The sequence below is a fragment of the Pan paniscus genome, chromosome 1, assembly GCF_029289425.2.
Source record: "Pan paniscus chromosome 1, NHGRI_mPanPan1-v2.0_pri, whole genome shotgun sequence".
Lineage (NCBI taxonomy): Eukaryota > Metazoa > Chordata > Mammalia > Primates > Hominidae > Pan > Pan paniscus.
The window spans coordinates 7,281,907-7,304,520 of record NC_073249.2 but is presented as its reverse complement, the minus strand read 5'-3'; the positions used below and the strand labels follow the sequence as shown (position 1 = coordinate 7,304,520).

Below are 22,614 nucleotides of genomic sequence, written 5' to 3'. Positions count from 1 at the left end.
GCTATCCAAAGGTAAGTTAAAAGCACAGATTCCACAGCCAAACTACACAGGGTTCAGATCCCTTTGTACTTCAGTTGTCGCACTTGTAAAATGGGGATAACAAATGTGCCATCCTCATAGCATTGTTAGGAGTGGTAAACAAATTAAGGATGTAAATATATACAACTAACCTGAAAAATACTAATTGTTCCCTAAGTATTATAATTCAAGACTCTAATAGTAACACTTATTATTTAGATAGACAGGTACTGTCGACGCTAATATATCAATCACCTCCAAGAAAGCTTTGCCAAAGACCTATGCCAGTTTCCCTAAAATGTATATTTTGGAGCCAGAGATAATATTTTTTAGAAGTGTCATTCTGCAAAAATGCATTTCATAGTTTTTTTTTTTTTGGTGAAGGACAAAAACAGAGGCTATTTAAAATCATTTTCCCTCTGCAGTAGGGAATGAGGACAGCATTTACTCTTTCTGCATTCTCTGTCCTAGATTATTCAAATAATACTCATCCTGTTAACTTTGGAGTTAATTTCACTGTAAAACAGCTTTGAAAACAGCTATATTGCCCAAACATCTAAGTTCTAAAAACATCAGTGTCTCTTTTAGATCCAGGCTGTTAGCTAATTTCAATATTCATTTGTCTATTCAACCAGAAGTTTACTGGAGTTTACTATGTGCCAGACAATGTTATAGAAGATAGGCAAAAATCCCTGCTCTTATAGAGCTTTCATTATAGTGAGGTGAGAGATGCTCGATTAACAAATAGATAACTAGAATATGTAATTTGTCCAATTATGGTATGTATCATGGAGAAAAATAAATCAGGGAAAGGAAAATTAGGTATCCCAAAGTAGGGATAGGAATTGCAATTTTAAATACTATAATTGGAGAATATCTCACTGAGAAGAAACCTATGTGTATTACTGAGCGAAGTAAAGGACCAAGCTACGGGGCTATCTGTTGGAAGAGCATTCTGGGAAGAAGGAACAGCGTATGCAAAGCCCTAGAGGTGGGAGTGTACCTGGCATATTCAAAGAACGGCACGGAGGCTAGATGGCTAAAGTAGAGCTAGATGGCTTGCAAGAGCAAGAAGAGTGGGAGTTGAAGTCACATGCACATGAAGTTACAAGAATGTTCACAGAAGCAGTAGTAATAGAATCTTGAAACCACTCAGATATCTATCAATAGTAGAATGAATAAATTATAATGTACTTACATAATGGAATTCTACATTGAAATACAAACAAAAAACAAACTATAGGCGCTCTCGATAATACAGATGAATCTCACAAACATGATGTTGAGTAAAAGAGGCCAAATGCTAAAGGATAAAAACTGCATCATTTCTTTTATATACATTTCACAAACGAGGCAACACTTGCAGTAAAAAGGCAGATTAGTAGTTAGGACAGAGATATCTGATTGGAAACGAGCTACGAAGTGTCTTCTGGGAGGGACCGAGTAGAAGCAATATATGTTCATTTTGTGATAATTTGCTTAGGATTTATGCTTTCTGTATGTATGTTTTACATATATAATATAATGTAATAGTAATATAATATTACTATTTATAATAGTAAATGGAGGAATTTGAGATAGGAAGTACAGGATTTTTTTTTTCAAAAAGTTTTACGATAACAGGAGCAGAGAAATGAGGGGAATACTAAAGGGTTATTTTAAAGATGGAAAAAATGACTGTTACGGAAAGTTCACTTACTCATATTTACCATTGCTGCAAAACACCTGTTCTATTGTTTACTTAATCGATTTTCAACTTAAATTTACTTAAAAAGCAAGTTTCATGTTAACACTGTGTCACTTGCCATAATAGAAATAACCATAAAAATACAATGGACACAAAGTCATTCGATTAAAATAATTTAAAAATGTAAAAATAATTGAATGCAATCAAAATCAATCAAATTGAGCTGCAAAAATGAGCGCCTAAAAATAAGTTACTTAAACAGAAAACCAGAGCCATTGATGATCAGTCAGAAGAAAAAGGATATTCTGTTCCATATATATGTAATAGTCACCAGCACTGTGCACAATTCCTTCATCTTCACCTTACACTGCATACATACTGTTTTGAACACCTATCCACATTCATTTTAACAGAGGAGCAAAATAAAAACCTAGTCCCATATGAGGTGACAAGACGATGCTGACTTGCCCAGCACTTGAGGTTGTCCCTTGTTCCCATGTCTCTGATTTGGAGGGAAGTTGAGCTTTAGAAAAAGCCTCCTAATGCTGCTGACTAAAAAGAACCCCCACTCCTATGTCTCTTCTTAGAAATTACTGGTGTATGCATCAGTGTGTGTGTGTGTGTGTGTGTGTGTGTGCGTGCATGTGTGTGTGTGGCGGGGAAGATGCTGCTCAGCTGTGGTTCTAGCAACCCTGCCTGAAACCAGGCAAAGGCAGGAGGCCATCTAGAGGGCACCCACAACTCTCACTAGGCCCCAAGTCATTGGCTAAGTTCCATATTGTAGAAAACACTGCCCTATAACAATGGAGACAGTATCTTCCAAATTAAAAATCAGGCAACCTGATATTTCAACAAGATACAGTATTTAAAGATAAGAGCTGGCCGGGCACGGTGGCTCACGCCTGTAATCCCAGCACTCTGGGAGGCTGAGGCGGGCGGATCACCTGAGGTTGGGAGTTCGAGACCAGCCTGACCAACATGGAGAAACCCCGTCTCTACTTAAAATACAAAATTAGCCAGGCGTGGTGGCGCATGCCTGTAATCCCAGCTACTTGGGAGGCTGAGGCAGGAGAATCGCTTGAACCCAGGAGGCAGAGGTTGCAGTGAGCCGAGATCGCACCATTGCACTCCAGCCTGGGCAACAGGAGCGAAACTCTGTCTTAAAAAAAAATAAAAATAAAAATAAAAAATAAAAAAATAAAGATAAGAGCAGCCCAGAAAACCCATAATAATAGTGCCATACCTAGGACATTCATGTATTAGTCCACACATTTGAAATGTTTAAAATCAACACTAGTGCTACTGGGATGTGAAAATTCATAGACATAATCCCTGCCCTCAAAGTAAGGTGGCCAGATAAAATTACAGAATGCCCAGATAAATTTAAATTTCAGATAAACAGGGATTTCTTTTAGTATATGTCTCAAATATTGCATTAGATATATTAAAAATTTATCTGTTGTTCATCTGAAATTCAAATTTCTGGGTGTCCTACGTTATTATTTGCTAAATCTGGCAACCCTACCTCAAAAGGTTTTCAGTCTATTGTAGGGCAAAGACAATTCAAACACAATGAGAATATGAGAAGTGTCAGGACCAAACAGCCATCACAGAATGCTTGTGCATATCAAACAAATATCTAACTTAGGGAAGACATTTGGAAACTGGTAACATTGGAACTGAGTCTTAAGCTGGAAACATATGGGATATACCATTTATTTCAGCATTTAATAACATGCCATCATGATTTGTGACTTAACTGTCTGATAAACATGTGTTTTGTCTACAGAACTAGATCTTAAGTTCCTTGAAGACACAGGACATCTCTTTATGTCCCCCATGCCACCTGGAACTGACAGGCACACTTAAGGCAGTAGTAAATTACTGCACACATTGATGCAAATGGTTTTGTCCTCCCAAAGCGTAAAAATATTCTGTTAGTGAAATGTATTGTAACTAGTGTTTTCTTTTTCAATTTTAGTCTTTGAACACTGCAGCCAAGAATCCAGTTTGAAACCTTGGGAGTCAAATTCATAGTAAATACATGAGCCGTTCACAGTGCAGCAAACTCTCATGTTAGTTTTATGACAGATCCAGTGACACTGGAATGGACACCTTTTTGATTTTGGGGTTCCTTCCTAAGACCCCCATGTGTGATATATTCATGGTTGGATTCTAGGTACTGAAGCAGTTACTACAGCTGGATAGTCCAATGAGTGTAAGAAGGCTTCTCTACAAACACATGCTGCCCACATCGAAGTTCCTCTTTAATCTACTGCAGTTTGAAATTGTCCCCCACTTTCTCCAAGAGTCCACTCCAAGCTAGTTTAGGGTTAGGTCTACCATAGCCTTTGGAAGAGGGAGGGAAGATAACTTTTCTCATCTCTCCTAGTCCCAGCTCTAAAGACCAGAACCAGGGAGAAAGCAACACAGCTTTTCCAAACACATTCCCCAAATGTGGCACCTTTTCAACAATTTTAGTAACAAATTTAAGGCATCATAGATGCCTTTAAAATTGGCATGATAGATGTTAGAGTGATCATAAAAAGACTTTAAAAGAGGAAAAGATGTAAAGAAGGTAATCAAATGGGGAGCATTTTAAACAATGTGCTCACTTCTTCCCCTTCAATTCCTTGAATTGAGTCTGCATTATCATTCCTATTGATCTCTGAGCCCAGAACATTACTTTGTGGTCTCGCCTAAGGTTTCTTCCAATTTTTTAAATTACAATATCCCTAAGAGGACAGCGACGAGGTCTGGGGTGTTATGAGGACTGGAAACCTAGCCGCAAGTGACCATGAAACTCCAAAATGCCTCTAAAGTCTTTGTCTCTAAGGCCCATTTTCAAGGTCTTGTTATATAGCTAATTTTTCCCCGACTTATGTCAAAAATAAACGAAGCTGGGTTCTAGGTAAAATGGTAGGGGCAGATTTTAATCACTACTACTACTGCAATGGGGAAAAGAACCCAGCGTGAACTGAATTCAATTTCGATTTGTAGAGGCAACCGGGCGTTTTAAAGAGAATGAAGGAATTAGGATGGGACTGATGACGCCGAGGGCGACTGAGCTACTTTTTCAGGTTTGAAAAGCCTCAACATCAACGCGCGACGGCGCTCTTTCAACATCAGCCTCCAGAACTGGGGCTGCAGCCAGGAGGGAACTACAACGCCCAGCAGCCCCGGCGGGTGTAAACACTCCCAACTTCCGAGGCGGTGCTCACCATCGGCCATCAGCGCCAGTGCCACTCGCGCCGTCAAGAAGCCGCACGGAGTTCGGGCCGGCAGCAGCGGCTGCAGTCGTAGGGCAGTGAGCCGCTGTCTACCCAGCGAGACGGAGAGCTCTGGACGCAACCCTATGAGTTGGAAGCCGCAGGAGGCGGAACCGGGTTGCGGGATACGCGTTGACGTCACATCCTCTGGGCGGGGCCGCAAGGAACCCGCGCAAATTGAAAGGTCAGCCTTTCGCGCGCTGTGTAGGCAAGTTGCCCGTGTTCTGCGTTGCTGGCCGTGGGTGCTCTGGCCACAGTGAGTTAGGGGCGTCGGAGCGGGTTTCTCCAACCGCAATCGGCTCCGCTCAAGGGGAGGAGGAGAGTCCCTTCTCGGAAGGTGAGAGGAGCGGGCTGTGCGGAGGCTAATGGGTGGGTTCCCTTGGGGGTCGACCTGCGCGTCACCTCCGACCCTCCTCTCGGGATTCAGGTCTTCCAGGAAGGGAAGGAGGGTCTGGCGTGATCTTCCCAACCCAACAGCAGAGCCCTTAGCCTGAGTGGAATATGCGTTTTGTTCCGAGGGGACGTCTGGCAACCAGAGGTCTGCAGTTCAGTGAACGGAGGGAGATAAGAGAGCAGACGATTCCGGGCTGGAGCAGGCGCCAGGGTTGCCAGACTTACCTCATTTTTCCGCAGAAGCTGGCAGTCCAGGTTTTACATGCAATCTCTCCACCTTTAAATGTTGACAAGTACATTTTCCCATAATATTTTGCAGACCTAAGGAAACGTGTCGTCTGGAATGGGCTTGGGGGCCACGCCTGCACATCTCCGCGAGACAGAGGGATAAAGTGAAGATGGTGCTGTTATTGTTACCTCGAGTGCCACATGCGATCTCTTTGAGATATGTACACAGTCATTCTTACTATCGCACTCAGCCATTCTTACTACGCTAAAGAAGAAATAATTATTCGAGGATATTTGCCTGGCCCAGAAGAAACTTATGTAAATTTCATGAACTATTATATCCGTTTTCCTCGGAGTGAAAGAAAACTCTTTTTAGATATCATCTGAGAGGTAAGAGACTGTTTTTCTGAAACTGTGGCTTGAGGACCACCTGCATCCAGATTAACTGCTTTGTTTAAAATTCATTCACAGCAGAACTAGTGAATCCCAGTCACTGAGTGGAGTTGAGAGTCTAAGAACCTCTGAAATTTGAGAACTGCTGGACCAGAGCCTTTAGAGCTCTGATAAGGTGTCACCAGGGTAAAGCTGCCTCCTGATCCTGTACTTTCTTTCTTCCCTTCCTTCCAAACTTAACGTTTGGTAGGAGAGATTTGTATTATGAAATGCTAAGCAACTGCTCAGTGCCCATTACTGACTTTTTATTGTAGAGTGGGGGGAGGTCGTTTCATCAGAAAGGGTTGTGACAGTTCCAGAATCTCTGTATAGAAAGGGCTTAGGGGGCTGCAACCGGAATGGAAGGGGGTGGAAAGTTAAAGCATTTGTCTTGAAGCTGTATTTGCATAGCAGACGCAGTTTCACAGTTCTTTAGGGTAGCTTTCAGAGAGGCTGATGGAGTTGCCCCTGGGCGCCACCACTGTTTATTACCAGAATGTTCGTGCTTAGAATAATGCGTTCTAATAGCAGTGAATTTCAGTCCTAAAAAAGTACAGGATCATTTCTGTAATTCTTTTTGAATTTTTCCTTTGTTTTTTAATTGAAATACTTACCTTCCTACAAACTGTTTTGAGTTTCTACTCCTATTTGAATTTGCACGTTGACCCTTATGATTAATGCCCTTTGTAGAGGCAATGCGATGCCATCGCATGCATGGTTTTGTTTGTGCCTGGCTCCTTGAAGCATGTGTCAGGAGTGAAAGTGCAAAAGCACTTTGGAAAGACTAAACAAACATTAAGCAACAGTCAAGTGGCATTAGAGGTAGTATTAGTGATTAATGTAAATTCTACCCTATGGAAATTGTTTGATAGGGAGGAGCCCAGCTAAAATATTAAAGAGCAGCGATTCTTGAATATCTGAACAATTTCTGGCCGGGCGCGGTGGCTCACGCCTGTAATCCCAGCACTTTGGGAGGCCGAGGCGGGCGGATCACGAGTTCAGGAGATCGAGACCATCCTGGCTAACATGGTGAAACCCCGTCTCTACTAAAAATACAAAAAATTAGCCGGGCGCGGTGGCGGACGCCTGTAGTCCCAGCTACTGGGAAGGCTGAGGCAGGAGAATGGCGTGAACCCGGGAGGCGGAGCTTGCAGTGAGCCGATATAGGCCACTGCAGTCCCTCCTGGGCGAAAGAGCGAGACTCCGTCTCAAAAAAAAAAAAAAAAAAAACAACAAACCAATTTCTGCATTGGACTCCAAGCTTTCTCTTCATTTGTCTAAGATGTTTTAATAAATGTATTTTTCTTTAAATATTACTGTTCTCCCTGTCTCTTTTCATATCAGGTAGTTAATTTGGCACCATGGGGATACAGGGATTGCTACAATTTATCAAAGAAGCTTCAGAACCCATCCATGTGAGGAAGTATAAAGGGCAGGTAGTAGCTGTGGATACATATTGCTGGCTTCACAAAGGAGCTATTGCTTGTGCTGAAAAACTAGCCAAAGGTGAACCTACTGATAGGTAAGTCTGGACCTTATGTTAATTCTTTGACAATTAAGAATGAGACCTACAGTGCCTTTTTTTCTCCCCCAGAAACGGATTGTTTTCACTCAATGCCAGAACTTATCAGGAAGTAAAAGTTGTATGTTTTAGAATATTCCCAAATCAGGGATGACTTCCTTCTGTGATAATAGGCCTAGTTTTCTTTCTTTATAATAAGCCAGAGTATCAAGACACTGATGGACAAAGACTATTAATATCTCCTTTATTCTTTTTTTTTTTTTTTTTAGACGGAATCTCTAGCCCAGGCTGGAGTGCAGTGGCACAATCTCGGCTCACTGCAACCTCCGCCTCCCAGGTTCAAGCAATTCTCCTGTCTCAGCCTCCCAAGTAGCTGGGATTACAGGTGCGCACCACCATGCCCGGCTGATTTTTGTATATTTATTAGAGACAGGGTTTCACCATGTTGGCCAGGCAGGTCTCAAACTCCTCAAGTGATCCGCCTGCTTTGGCCTCCCAAAGTGCTGAGATTACAGGCGTGAGCCACCATGCCTGGCCCAATTCTTAACCTAAGATAAATTTTTTAACAAATGCTTTGAAAATCCGTGATGATTTCTGACTCCCACATTCTTGGGTACAGAAAACATACTGCTAATCCTGGTTAGCAAAAAAACAAATGTGTTGTAAAATTCATTATAATTTCATATTTGCTTTCTCCTAAATTTTGCTTTATGATCAGCGGGTCCCAATCATTGTTCCATACCAATGCAAGTTCACTGTCACTGATCTACAACACATAGAAAAAATAAGGATAACAATGTAGTGAGTCTTTCATCAAGATGACATATTTAAAAGGTCATCTTTTTTTTCTTTATTTTAGCTGCTAAGTTTGCGTTATGCAAAAAGATTAAAGATTATGTTTTCCCATTCCTGTTTTTGAGCTAAAATGTCCTTTTCTTTATAAAATGATAGAAGTTGTAAATGCAGTTATTTTTGTCACAATACCTAACGTAATACCTGACCCTTGATTGGATCCTGGATTTGGAAAAAATAGTAGCAGTGGTGTCCTGGAGCCAATTCATATGAGCTCTTTATACACCATGTCTTCTCAGCTCAGCATTCATTGAGTTCAAGTAGGTAGCTCATCTACCATTGAGGAATATTTATCTCAGGGAAATCAGGCACCTCTTCCCCTAGAACTGGTTGTTAAACATTTACCAGGACACCACTGAATATAAGAAACATTGTTGAGACAATTGTACCAATTATAATATAAACTGAGTATTAGATAATATTATGTTACTATTAAATTACTTAGCTGTGATATGGTGTCATTGGAAGAATCCAGTGTTTATTGTACTATTCTTTCAACTTTTCAATAGATTTGAAATTTTTTAACATAAAATGGGGGGGAAAGACCAGATTTGAAACCAAAGATGTCAGAATTAGAAGGGATATCAAAGCTCTTTAATTCACAGATAAGGAAACCAAGGCTTGGAGGCTCAAGTAGTTCACCAGACATCACATGGCTCGTAAGTATCCAAGGCAGGATTTGAATCCAAGTCTAGTAAGTTAGAGTTCCAATTCCTATGAAAACATCTGCTTAAAATAACAAAATAAAAAACCTTCTCTTTCCATAGTTTTCTCATCTGGCTTAAAATAGAGCAGAAGTATTACCTTAGGAAAGGTGAAGCACTGAATGTTTTTCTTTTTTTCCATAGGTATGTAGGATTTTGTATGAAATTTGTAAATATGTTACTATCTCATGGGATCAAGCCTATTCTCGTATTTGATGGATGTACTTTACCTTCTAAAAAGGAAGTAGAGAGATCTAGAAGAGAGTAAGTTAATTCTCTACTTAATCTCTAACTTCATTGCACTAAGGTCAGACACTGTAGTCTATATGATACCAATTTTTAAAATTTTAAGCCAGGCTCAGTGGCTTGCGCCTGTTGTCCTAGGTACTCGGGAGGTTGAGGCAAGAGGATCACTTGAGCCCAGGAGTTCAGCACCTTAGTACCCTATGATCATCGCTGTGAAGAGCCACTGTACTCCAGCCTGGGCAACATAGTGAGACCCCGTCACTAACAATTTTATCTTTATTTTTTGACAGTCTCTGTCGCCCAGTCTAGAGTGCAGTGGTATAATCTTGGCTCGCTGGAAACTCCACCTCCCGGATTCAAGCAATTCTTGTTCCTCAGCCTCCCGAGTAGCTGGGACTACAGGCACGTGCCACCACGCCCGGCTAATTTTTGTGTTTTTAGTAGAGATGGGGTTTTGCCCTGTTGGCCAGGCTGGTCTCAAACTCCTGGCCTCAAGTGATCTGCCCGCCTCAGCCTCCTAAAGTGCTGGAATTACAGGCGTGAGCCACTGTGCCTGGCCTAAAAAAAAATTAATAAATAAAATTTTAATTTGTTGAGGCTTATTTTATAGCCTAGTATGTGAACAGATTTCCTTAAATGTTATGTATCTGCTACATTATCACTTTTGTTTAAAAGTATCTTAGTTACTACATTTTCTTTGACAAAAAGAATTGCTGTGGAAAAGCCTAATGGTAATCTTGTGTGTGTGTGTGCATATAATCATTCTAAATCACTTGTTCTTTTTGTCTTAGAAGCCTAAAGCATCTGGGTTAATGTTCTCAAGGGCCTGGTGTGTACTTTCTAAGGAGTCAAAAACTTTTTTCAGTTCTAGGAAAGCTTCTTGAATTATAGTTCTGTTACAGTTTCTTGAGTCAGCCTCTTAAATGTTTTATATTTTAAAAATGTTCTTCCCTTGCAGAAGACGACAAGCCAATCTTCTTAAGGGAAAGCAACTTCTTCGTGAGGGGAAAGTCTCGGAAGCTCGAGAGTGTTTCACCCGGTCTATCAATATCACACATGCCATGGCCCACAAAGTAATTAAAGTAAGACAAAGGGGCAGATGGGCAAGTTCACCAAAGCTAGTTACAACTTGTTTATTGATGAGAGAGGAAGAAAATCAAGGGTGGAAAATTGTTCTAGGCCTAACCTCAAGTAAAGGGCAGATGTCAGAAGAAGGGAACAGCATCACTAGATAGAGAAGACTTCAGCAATTTCCAAGGAGAAATCCTAAGGCATAAGTAAGGCTCTCTCTTTAAGTCATGTTGTTCCATAGCAATGGAAGGAACAGGGCCAGGCACGGTGGCTCACACCAGTAATCCCAGCATTTTGGGACGCTGAGGCAGGAGGGTCATTTGAGCTCAGGAATTTGAGACCATCCCGGGCAACATAATGAGACCCTGTCTCTACTAAAACTTTATTTTTGAGATGGAAGGAACCAATTCCCGGAGGCATCGGTCTCACCCAACTCTCCTACAGTCTTCAACACTTACTGTAACCGGCACTCTTGAATGACAGATCTGTGATGTAGCTTCGTTGCCCCAGGCACCCTACAGACTTCTGTTCCCTTTCACCTCCTCCTTGCAGCAGCTTCTTTCCTTATTCCTGTAAATCTTAGTGTCAAGGTGCCCACATTCCCAGCCCTCACTTTCCCCTTTTTAGAGCCTGCTTGGTTAAGGTGTTGTGGTTTTTTTGTTCGTTTGTTTGTTTTGAGGCGGAGTTTCACTCTTGTTGCCCAGGCTGGAGTGCAATGGCACAATCTGGGCTCACTGCAACCTCTGCCTCCCAGGTTAAAGCGATTCTCCTGCCTCAGCCTCCCAAGTAGCTGGGATTACAGGCATGTGCCACCACGCCCGGCTACTTTTGTATTTTTAGTAGAGATGGGGTTTCTCCATATTGGTCACGCTGGGCTCGAACTCCCAATCTCAGGTGATCTGCCCACCTTGGCCTCCCAAAGTGCTCGGATTACAGGTGTGAGCCACCGTGCCTGGCCTGTTAAAGGTATGATGGTAAAGGTGAAGTCAGCTTTTTCTAGCTTACAGTTCTGTCATCCAGTTCCTGAGCTAAAATAGGCGCTACAGTTCTGATTTTGGCTTTGTCATTTGAGTCTCTGGCTCTTTTCTGTATGGGTCAAGCTAGAAGGAAACGATGGGATGCAGGACAGAGCGTGAAGTATAAAGAAATGTGTGCTCTGTGTAGTCAGGAGAAGAGAGGCTGCATTGTGTGCGGAAGTAGAGGAGAAACCCTGATTGGACACAAATAGTGGTGTAAAAGTGTGTCCAGAATTGGTGGGTTCTTGGCCTCACTGACTTCAAGAATGAAGCCGCAGACCCTCGCGGTGAGTGTTAGAGCTCTTAAGGTGGCGTGTCTGGAGTTCGTTCCTCCCTGGGGGCTCGCGGTCTTGCTGGCTTTAGGAGTGAAGCTGCAGACCTTTGCGGTGAGTGTTACAGCTCATAAAAGCAGCATGGACCCAAAGAGTGAGCAGTAGCAAGATGTATTGCAAAGAGCGAAAGAACAAAGCTTCCACAGTGTGGAAGGGGACCTAAGCAGGTTGCCACTGCTGGCTGGGGCAGCCAGCTTTTATTCTCTTATCTGGCCCCACCCACATCCTGCTGATTGGTAGAGCCGAGTGGTCTGTTTTGACAGGGTGCTGATTGGTGCGTTTACAATCCCTGAGCTGGACACAAAGATTCTCCACTGGCCCCATCAGATTAGTTAGATACAGTGTCTACACAAAGGTTCTCCAAGGCCCCACCAGAGCAGCTAGATACAGAGTGTCTATTGGTGCATTCACAAACCCTGAGCTAGACACAGGGTGCTGATTGGTGTGTTTACAAACCTTGAGCTAGATACAGAGTGCCGATTGGTGTATTTACAATCCCTGAGCTAGACATAAAGGTTCTCCAAGGCCCCACCAGACTCAGGAGCCCAGCTGGCTTCACCCAGTGGATCCCGCACCGGGGCTGCAGGTGAAGCTGCCTGTCAGTCCCGCGCCGTCTGCCCGCACTCATCCCTTGGGTGGTGGATGAGACTGGGTGCCGTGGAGCAGGGGGTGGTGCTCGTTGGGGAGGCTCGGGCGGCACAGGAGCCCACAGAGGTGGGGGAAGGCTCAGGCATGGCAGGCTGCAGTCCCGAGTCCTGCCCCGCAGGAAGGCAGCTAAGGCCCGGCGTGAAATAGAGCACAGCGCCGGTGGGCCCGCACTGCTGGGGGACCCAGTACCTCCTCCGCAGCCGCTGGGCCGGGTGCTAAGCCCTCATTGCCTGGGGCCGACAGGGCCTGGCCGGCTGCTCCAGGTGCGGGGCCCGCCAAGCCCACGCCCACCCGGAACTCCAGCTGGCCCGCAAGCGCCGGGCACAGCCCCGGTTCCCACTGGCGCCTCTCCGTCCACACCTCCCTGTAAGCTGAGGGAGCCGGCTCCGGCCTTGGCCAGCCCAGAAAGGGGCTCCCACAGAGCAGCGGTGGGCTGAAGGGCTCAAGTGCCGCCAAAGTGGGAGCCCAGGCAGAGGAGGCGCCGAGAGCGAGCGAGGACTATGAGGACTGCCAGCACGCTGTCACTTCTCAAAAGGATGAGAGTAGGACTATTGCTGGACCAAAAAAGGAAAAAAAATGAGAAAAATAAGCAAATTGTTACCAAAATTGATAGCAGCAGGATCTTGATACCTCTTTCCTCTTTTTTTCTTTTTTTCTTTTTTTTTTTTTTTAACTTCCCAAAGCCTGTCTTCAGGCCTTGGGAACCATTTTCCCATAGTTTAGAACATGGAAGTTCCAGTTCCAGCTGCCTAGATTTTGACACAGCGGCTATGATAGGGGCTGTTTTTCTTGGCAAGTTTATTTTAAAAGTATTTTCTCATAATGCATTGGTTTAAATATAGTGCTATAGCCTATAATATATATGTAAGATACATTATTAGAGGAGAGTTATGTATGTGTGTATATATACGTGTGTGTGTATACGTATACACACATATACCTACGTATATATTTTCCCCCCCAAGACATTGCTGGATATGGTCTATAATTTTATCAATACTGTGTCAGTACACTGACTTTTGTAGCTTGACAGGACAACCTGTTATTTTTATGGGGAACATGTATTCAAAACTCCAAACAAATGTATATTTTCGGAACATAGCCATTCTTGAGATGGAAGTTTTCTATAATTTAAAATAACTGGGCCAGGCACAATGGCTGAACGCTTACAATGCCAACACTTTGGGAAGCTGAAGCGAGTGGATCACTTGAGTCCAGGAGTTTGAGACCAGCCTAGACAACATGGCAAAACCTTGTCTCTACAAAAAATACAAAAAAATTAGTTGGGCATGGTGGCGTGCACCTGTAGTCCCACCTACTCGGGAGGCTGAGGTGGGAAGATCACCTGAGCCCAGAGCCCAGGAGGTCGAAGCTGCAGTGTGCTCTGCCGGCTGGCACCACTGCACTCCAGCCTGGGTGACAAGAGCCAGACCCTGTCTCCAAAAAATAAAATGATTACTTTTGTAGCTTGTGGGATTCTTTTTTCCTCTGGCTGTGTAGCAGTATTTCTTTTCTCCAAATTTTATAAGTTGATTTTTTAAAAATGTCTTAATGGCTATATAATTAGTTCAACATATACTAAAACTTATAGTAGAAAAACTCTACTTCAAAGGAAATGATTTCTCAAAGTGATATTAGCATGTGCCTGCTGAGGCTAGTAATAAAGTGGGTTTGAAACAGGAAGTTGTTTAGTACTTTCCAGATGCCGTGCTAGAGATTCACTGTGATTCTCTCTTCTAGGCTGCCCGGTCTCAGGGGGTAGATTGCCTCGTGGCTCCCTATGAAGCTGATGCGCAGTTGGCCTATCTTAACAAAGCGGGAATTGTGCAAGCCATAATTACAGAGGACTCGGATCTCCTAGCTTTTGGCTGTAAAAAGGTACTCACCTCTGACTACTATATATTACTTTTCTATGTAGATAGTAGTGTAAATCAAGGAGCTGAAATTTTTCCTGTCCAGGAAATTATGATAATTTATAATATTTATAAAATTTATAATATTTATAAAATATTATAAGATAAATTATTGTATTTAATAGATATTTGCAACTGACATCTATTTTTATAATGTTAATAATTATTTAAAATGAAAAGAAGGGTTTTGCTGCTTGATGTTTGTGTAATCTGGATACTTTTTCAAAGTAAGCCCTTAAGGTTGGAGGGGTTTGTTATTGTTTTATGCAGATTCTTTAGTAGAATGTGGACGTACCAGTTTTATTTTTTAATAATGACAACATATGCTTTATATTTCTTGATTAGGTTAGGTATACTAACTTATGTACTAAAGGGTTGCCATGCAGTTATTTAGAATTATGTATAAAACTATTTCATGGAAAATTTTATTTAGGGGAGAATTAAGATACAAAACTACAGGATGTTCTCATTTTTGTTAATGCCTATATTTATGACTAGAAGGGTCTCTATCAAAAGGTTAATACTAGGTTACAGTGATAAATGAGGGAATAGGGATGACTTGTTTTCTTCCTGAATTTCTATATTTTCCAAATTTTCTACAATAAACATGAATTGCTTCAATAATAAGGAAAAAGATTACTTAAAAGGTACAAGTGGCAGAGAAAGAGAAAATGTTTTTCGTATGCATTACTGTTTGATTATCATGACAACCCTGTAACACAAGTAGGAAATAAAGAGATGCAAAAAGAGCTTGCTTTATACCAGAATTGTGACAGTTGAGTCCTAGCTGTATAGCCTTGTCTAGTCGTATCCTATGCTTCAGTATACTTTATTTGTAAACTTAGTAATCATCAGCCTGTCTATCTATGTCTCCTGTCTTTCAGTGTTACGGTGAAGAACAAGAAAGATTTCTTAAAATTATTGCAGTGGATTAGATAATGACAAAAGTGGCCCTTCTAGGTATTAACAATTTCCCTTCCTTTTGAAGGTGATTTTAAAGATGGACCAGTTTGGAAATGGACTTGAAATTGATCAAGCTCGGCTAGGAATGTGCAGACAGCTTGGGGATGTATTCACGGAAGAGAAGTTTCGTTACATGTGTATTCTTTCAGGTTGTGACTACCTGTCATCACTGCGTGGGATTGGATTAGCAAAGGCATGCAAAGTCCTAAGACTAGCCAATAATCCAGATATAGTAAAGGTAAGAGTGATTTGCTAAGTGTCATATTCAATTTCTGAAGCATTTCCTTAGTAAAATAATAAATCATAATATGGATTTAAATATTCTGTTATGCGAATAACCTATATTACATTATTAAAAGGAGCAAATGACTGAGGCACTAGAACTTTGCCTTAGCAACTAACATATATTGGGAAAATCATGTTTTCTGCAATTGGCAAAAAAGTAGTGATTTTTAAAATAAAGACTAGTATAAAGAGGCTCAAGGAGAAAATATTCTAGGGTAAAATTAAACTCGGAGTCTTTTGACTTCTGTGCTATAACTCTATAGTAGTGGTTCTCAAACTGTTTGGTCGCAGGATCCCTTTACACTCCTCAAGCTCCTTTATGGTAATATTTTTTGTTTATGTAGGCGATAGCTATTGATATTTACTGAATTAAAAATTAAAACAAAAATTTAAATGTTTATCAATTCACTTAAACTTTATAATAAACTCATTACATGTTAGCGTAAATAGCATGCTTTTATGAAAAATAATCATTTTTTAAAACAAAAATTATGAGAGAGAGGAATCATACATTTATGCAAATCTCTTTAATGTGGCCTAATAGAAGACAGCTGTGTTCGTATACAAGTTGAACATCCCTAATCCAAAAATCTGAAATGTTCAAAAATCCAAAACTTTTTGAGTCCTGGCAGGCAAGTGAAAAATTCCACACCTGATCTCATGTGAAGAGTACACAAAATAATTAAAAATACTGTATAAAATTACCTTCAGTCTATGTGTGTAAGGCTTATATGAAACATAAATTGAGTTTTTTTTCTTCTTCACCCTCTTGCTGTCAGTGTGTGGAAACGTAAATGGATTTTATGTTTAGACTTGGGCCCCATCCCCAAGTTATCTCATAACGTGTATATGCAAATATTCCAAAATCTGAAAAAATTCAAAATCTGAAACACTTCCGGTGCCAAGCATTTTGGATAATGTGTACCCAACCTGTATCTGCTGCCTTATTAAGCCTCATTTGATACCATGTGTCATATATCATCTGGAAAATTCTGAGACTCTGGACATTGCTACTTTGTAGTTTCTCTTAAAAAATAAACATCAAAGAAGCTCATTTTCCCCCTTGGATATTCTCTAAACCCTTACAGTTTGCAGAGCAGAAATTTCATTTTTCTATTTCCAGGAGTATAAGGCCTGAGTCCTCAGGACTAAGAGTGATGTCATGTAATGGAAAGATCTTTAGGTTGGAAGATAGTGTCCCAGGTGGGAATAGGACCACGTGCCTTAACTAGCCTGTGACTCCAGGATCCCTTTGGTTCTCTGGGCCTTCCCTTTTTCATCTATGAATTTACTATGCAATGTTTAGGATCCTTTCCAGCTTTAAGCATCCATGACTCTCACAGAAATCAGAATGTCAACTTGGTTTAAAAATATGATCTAGAAATATTTGCATTTTTTTAATTCTCAGATTTTGGATGTTCTTTGTTTTTTCCTTTCTTGATAAAAAGGACTTTGAAGATGAATGGATAATGTATCTCAAAGTTACACCTAGAAGCACAAACTTGATGTACTATATAACTGTATTTTTTTATCCTTCAAATTAGTAATAGAAAAACCAAAGAAAATACTAGTTATGAGACTTAGAATTTTAAGTGATGTAACATGGTTGTATTAGCTGGTAGAATTTTTTAATGTAGATGAAAGCAGTTAATGTTTCAATCCCTCTTTATGAATGTAAATCAATCAGCCTTGAGGATAATATGTTCCCTGTTCTTTAGTTGCAGATAAAATATTTTTGCATGCATTGTTAGGTTATCAAGAAAATTGGACATTATCTCAAGATGAATATCACGGTACCAGAGGATTACATCAAAGGGTTTATTCGGGCCAACAATACCTTCCTCTATCAGCTAGTTTTTGATCCCATCAAAAGGAAACTTATTCCTCTGAACGCCTATGAAGATGATGTTGATCCTGAAACACTAAGCTACGCTGGGCAGTATCCTTTCTGAAACAGAATGGTAGAATTTGTGCATTTTTCTTCAATATTTTTATGGTGATTTTTTTGTGAGGCATTTAGTAAAAAGCTTGCACATTATTTTTTGCTCTCTTTTTTATAGTGAAATCTGTATATTGTTCATTTAAATTACCATGCTAGTGAAAATTGAGAACAACTTTTTGTTCATAAACCCGAGGCTCATCCCCTATGCATCCTGATTACTTAGATTGACTGACAGAAGCATGCACAGGGTCCGTCACTTACGGTACACATTCCAAAGGTGGCTCTTGAGAGGACCTCCTCGTGGCAAGCAAGCTCGACTTATCAGGAAGAGCATTCTGGGCATTTGAGTGCACCAGGAGAGGATGCCCTTCCCATAGCCACTGGCCATGTACATGCAGGCTGATGCAGAGCCCTGAGTCACTTAGGTGGTGGCTAGGACTTTCCCCTCTGTTTCCCTTAAAGGGAGGGAGTCAGTGATGGCCTGGGCCCTTGTCAGAAGACACCAACTCCTGCAGAGACAGATAGAGACTAGCAAACTGTGTCTGTGCTTTCAGTAATGCTGATGTATAAAGTAAGGAGACTCCATTTAAGTCATAAACCTATGGATTTTCGTGACAATAGAAAACATTTTTCCATCTTAGTATAATATCATTTGGTTGGTTGTTAATACATTTTTCCTTAATCTTACTAATCTAGATATGTTGATGATTCCATAGCTCTTCAAATAGCACTTGGAAATAAAGATATAAATACTTTTGAACAGATCGATGACTACAATCCAGACACTGCTATGGTAACGTTTTGATGACCACCCTATGAAAACACGTTTTAGTTATGTCCCGAGCTGTGATTAAAGGCAAATCTTCATACACTAAGCTTCTTTTAAGCGTTTCTATATCCAGGCTCTGTGCAGAATGTACATTAAAAACAACTTGATCCTAGAGAAATTACATCTATTAGAGCATAGGTATATTGGTTAATTTTTTAAAATTAAGAAGTGACTGTTATTTATTATCAAACCCTTATCCTTGAGCATTTCATTTGAATATACCAAGCATTTGATCCCTTTTTTTCTCATCTCACTCCATTCGGCTTCTGTGGCATTTGGCATCATTGAAGACCCAAGCCTAGGAATGCTACGGGAGTTAAAGCTGTTTTTTCACTCATGCACAATTTAACAAATATTTAATGCACGCCCCTGCTGTTTCTTTAAACAATTTGCTGTTTTCTTTTCTTTTTTCTTTTTTGAGACAGAGTTTCATTCTCGTTGCCCAGGCTGGAGTGCAATGGTGCGATCTCAGCTCACCACAACCTCCGCCTCCCAGGTTCGAGCAATTCTCCTGCCTCAGCCTCCTGGGTAGCTGGGATTACAGGCATGCACCACCACGCCCGGCTAATTTTGTATTTTTAGTAGAGACAGGATTTCTGCATGTTGGCCAGGCTGGTCTGGAACTCCCAACCTCGGGTGATCCGCCCACCTCGGCCTCCCAAAGCGCTGGGATTACAGGCATGAGCCACCGCTCCTAGCCGCAATTTGCTGTTTTCTTCTGCTTCTTCAGTATTGTATGTATTCCTTAAGATACTGTCTCCCATCATTCTCTTTCTCTTTGTATTTCTGTTTATCCTCTGTTCTCTTTTCTGTTTACATTTCTTCCTTAGGTAAGTCCTTAGGGCTTTAATCCCATTTACGTAAAGAACTCACATCTCCATCTTTACTCCAGTCTCTCGCCTGTGCACCAACCACAGAATTCTCACTGTCTCTTGCGTCTCTGATTTCCTGTAACCTCCAAGTCTATTTATAGGCAAAACTAAACTCTTCATGTTTTTAATCAACTTTTAATCACATTTCTCTTTTATTTCCTATTTAGCACTTATTGCTATATAACATGCTTCTATTCTTTTCTGATTCTTTCCAATAGAATGTGGTCTTCATAAAGGCAGAACTTGGTGATCCTCACTGCTGTATGATATTTACTATGTTTATATGTTGAGTGAATGAGTGTTAGCCACAGGTCTCTTTTGTTCTCACACTGGAAAACTTGGAAATAAACTTTGGCTTCCATTTCGTTGCTACATCCTCTTGCCTCTTTGAGTTGTCCTTCTGGTTAACATTTTCTTCTTTTCCCAAGCTTCCAGTTTAATTCTTGCTCACTAATTTATTCCTTTACTAAACATTTATCAAGCACTGAAACAATGTAATTAGGTTAGCTAGGGTTCTGGAATATGAAGAAAAATAAGAAATACAGGAAAAGTAAGATCCTTGCCTGTCAAATGCCCATTGCCTAAATAGGAAGGAGATGTGATTCTATAGAAAGAAATGCAGTAAGTGCTACACTAAAGAGGTATTCCAGGCTCTGTGGAAATAAAAAGCATGTCCCTCACTCCACCTAAGAGAATGCTTCCTAATAATAATGGCAAACATTTTCTGAGCATCTGCTATGTTCCAGGTGCTCTTTTTAAGCACCTTAGACATAGTAAGTCATTCACTCTTCAGAAAGCCTCTGAAGTCAGCACCATTCTCATTTTACAGATGAGGAAACAATTAGAGGATACTTAAGTAACTTTTCCAGCTGACCATTTTCGTAAATAGGGGAGCTGTGATTCCAAGCCAAGTTCTCTACTGTCTGCTGAAAGAGAAACTGATGTGTATCCTCAGTTTGCAAGGATTAGTAGAGTTTTTCAAGATGGGTGATTCCAGGCTAAAAAAAAAAAAACAAAAAAAGCATATGTAGAAAAAAGTGATATATTAAGGGAACTCTTAGATTGTTCATTATGGATGGGCTAAGAATATCTTAGTGTTTACCATGTAAAGGAACCAGATCTTGAGAAAAAAAGAAGTGAGCCTGGAAAAGATGACCACTAACAAACTGGTGATCCATTCAGCATGGAAAAGTAACCATTACTGTAAGCTGAAATAAGCCAAGCCTACCAAGAGAGCACAAATCCATAACGACCCTAAAAATGAGCTTTATTAGCTTCAGTGATGTAAACCTTACACTCAGGTTGCTATTCCCCTATTTTCTAACCTTGCTCCTTGTAATACGGTAGCCACTAGCCATGTGTGGCTATTTAAATTTGTTAAAATTAAATACAATTGCTATTTTACTTCCTTAGTTATAGTAGCCAGCTTTCAAGTGCTTAGTGGTTAGTGGCTAACATAGTGGACAGCACAGAGCTTTTCTATCAGTGCAGGAAATTCTGTTGAATTCTTTACTTCTACTATCATATTTTTATATCTAGGGACTCTTTAATTATACTTTTTTTTTTTTTGAAGATTTAGATGTCATCTCTTATCTTTCTCAGAATATGATAATTTTTTGAACGTTTTCTTCCGCTCTCTGTAACTGCTGTGTACTTTTTTCCTGTGTTATTTTCTCCCTCATGGTGGTAACTTCTGGCCAGTCATATTTGAAGGGGCCCCGAAAAGCTCATGGGGAATATTGTGTGAATGAGTGGGGCTTATGATGTTGGACTTCATTCTTGGGTGATGTGGTTGGTAACACATTGGATTTGATTTGTGAATTCTCCAGTGTTGGAATGTTCTCTGCACAGTTACATTTTTCCAAAAAGAGATGTCTGCTTAGGGTATCTAAACTTTGGCTGTCTGTATTTTGAAAGCAGGATAGGGAAAGTGAGTTGGGGCAGGCCAGGAAAGGGTAGCATGGTTCCTTGCCATTCAATATTTAGCCTTTTGTTTCATCTCTGTTTTCAGACAAATGAATCTCTCTATCTTCAGAAATGGCTGCTACGTCTGTTACTCTTTGTGGGTTTCAAAAGTTCAATTGTTCTGGTTCTGAAGGCAGGTAGATGTTTGTTGACTGTATAGTCAGGTTGGAGATGGGGACACAAGGTCAAATAATTCTCTCTTTAGTTAGTCATCCCCCCACCAGGGGCTTCTGTAATTCCAAGACTTTAATTCTTGAGCCTTTCTCCAGGTTTCTGTAGGTGGAATTGGCTTCTCTTTGATATTCTCTTCTGCAGACAAAGTCTTTTAATTTCTTCCATCTATATTCTATCTTCACTGTGGTTTAGAAGTCACAGATTATCTCCTAATTTTTTTGCAGGTTAATTTTGTGTTTCTTATTGTTTTGAGGAATGATTCTGGAAAGAAGGAGACTGAAAAGTGCTATCTTTACACAGCTGAACTATTGACAGTATTTATCATTTCTTTCTTTTTTTTTTAATTTTTTTATTTGAGACAGGGTCTCTTTCTCTGTCCTCCAGGCTGGAGTGCAGTGGCACCATCAGAGCCCCTGGGCTCAAGCGATCTTCAGTAACTGGCATCAAGCCTCTTGAGTAGCTGGAACTACAGGCACATGCCACTATGCCTGGCTAATTTTGTGTGTGTGTCTGTGGGGTCTCACTGTGTTGCCCAGGCTAGTCTTGAACTCCTGGCCTGAAGCAGTCATTCTGCCTTGGCCTCCAAAACTGCTGAGCCTCCAAAACATGTGAAGCCACCACACCTGGCCACAGCATTATATATATATATATTTTTTTTTGACTTGAATGTCTCTTTTTTTTTTTTTCTGAACAGAATCTCTCTCTGTTGCCCAGGCTGGCACACAGTGGCATGATTTTAGCTCACTGCAACGTCTGCCTCCGAGTTTCAAGTGGTTCTCCTGCCTCAGGCTCCCAACTAGCTGGAATTACATGCGTGTGCCACCACGCCCAGCTGATTTTTGTATTTTAGTAGAGATGGGGTTTCACCATATTGGTCAGGCTGGTCTCAAACTCCTGACCTCAGGTGATCCACCTGCCTCAGCCTCCCAAAGTGCTGGGATTACAGGTGTGAGCCACCACGCCAGGCCTATAATTTCATTAAGAATGATTCTTAAGCTTTTCCTTTGTCTCAGAAACTCAAAAATAGTTGACAGTGTTGAGTATGTCCCATTACCAATTGTAATGTTATGGAATGCTAAGACGGCCATCCTTCATCAGCTCAAATTCCTGTGAGAATTTTGTCCTTCTCATAGAGAAATTTCTGTAGGAACCATAATTGTACACCAAATGAATTATTTTTATTTATCTAAAATTTATTTAGTCTGGTTTTCTACTTGTCTATTTCTCTTTTTTATTTAGTAAAACCATCAGTG

The 22,614-nt window shown here is 40.8% G+C and overlaps 1 protein-coding gene and 1 long non-coding RNA gene across 10 annotated transcripts in view; one reads left to right on the top strand and one right to left on the bottom strand.

Annotated features, from left to right (window-relative positions):
* Positions 1-5,057, bottom strand: part of LOC117977605 (uncharacterized) — a 188,754-nt gene extending 183,697 nt beyond the window's left edge. For all 3 annotated transcript variants that reach the window (XR_008620893.2, XR_010109129.1, XR_010109141.1), the window contains exon 1: positions 4,927-5,057. This is a non-coding gene — a long non-coding RNA (uncharacterized LOC117977605). The remainder of the gene's footprint in view (positions 1-4,926) is intronic.
* Positions 4,819-22,614, top strand: part of EXO1 (exonuclease 1) — a 41,975-nt gene continuing 24,179 nt past the window's right edge. For 2 of the 7 annotated variants that reach the window (XM_008978214.7, XM_003824527.7), the window contains exons 1-9: positions 5,120-5,311; positions 5,687-5,985; positions 7,372-7,549; positions 9,250-9,369; positions 10,310-10,433; positions 14,159-14,296; positions 15,320-15,532; positions 17,331-17,518; positions 18,218-18,314. In XM_008978214.7, coding sequence (XP_008976462.3) covers positions 7,389-7,549; positions 9,250-9,369; positions 10,310-10,433; positions 14,159-14,296; positions 15,320-15,532; positions 17,331-17,518; positions 18,218-18,314 — 1,041 coding nt within the window. In that variant the 5' untranslated portion in view covers positions 5,120-5,311; positions 5,687-5,985; positions 7,372-7,388. Of the gene's footprint in view, positions 5,312-5,686; positions 5,986-7,371; positions 7,550-9,006; positions 9,061-9,249; positions 9,370-10,309; positions 10,434-14,158; positions 14,297-15,319; positions 15,533-17,330; positions 17,519-18,217; positions 18,315-22,614 lie in introns of those variants that run through there. The other 5 variants (XM_008978213.5, XM_055097327.3, XM_055097262.3 and 2 more) reach the window with 5 other exon arrangements.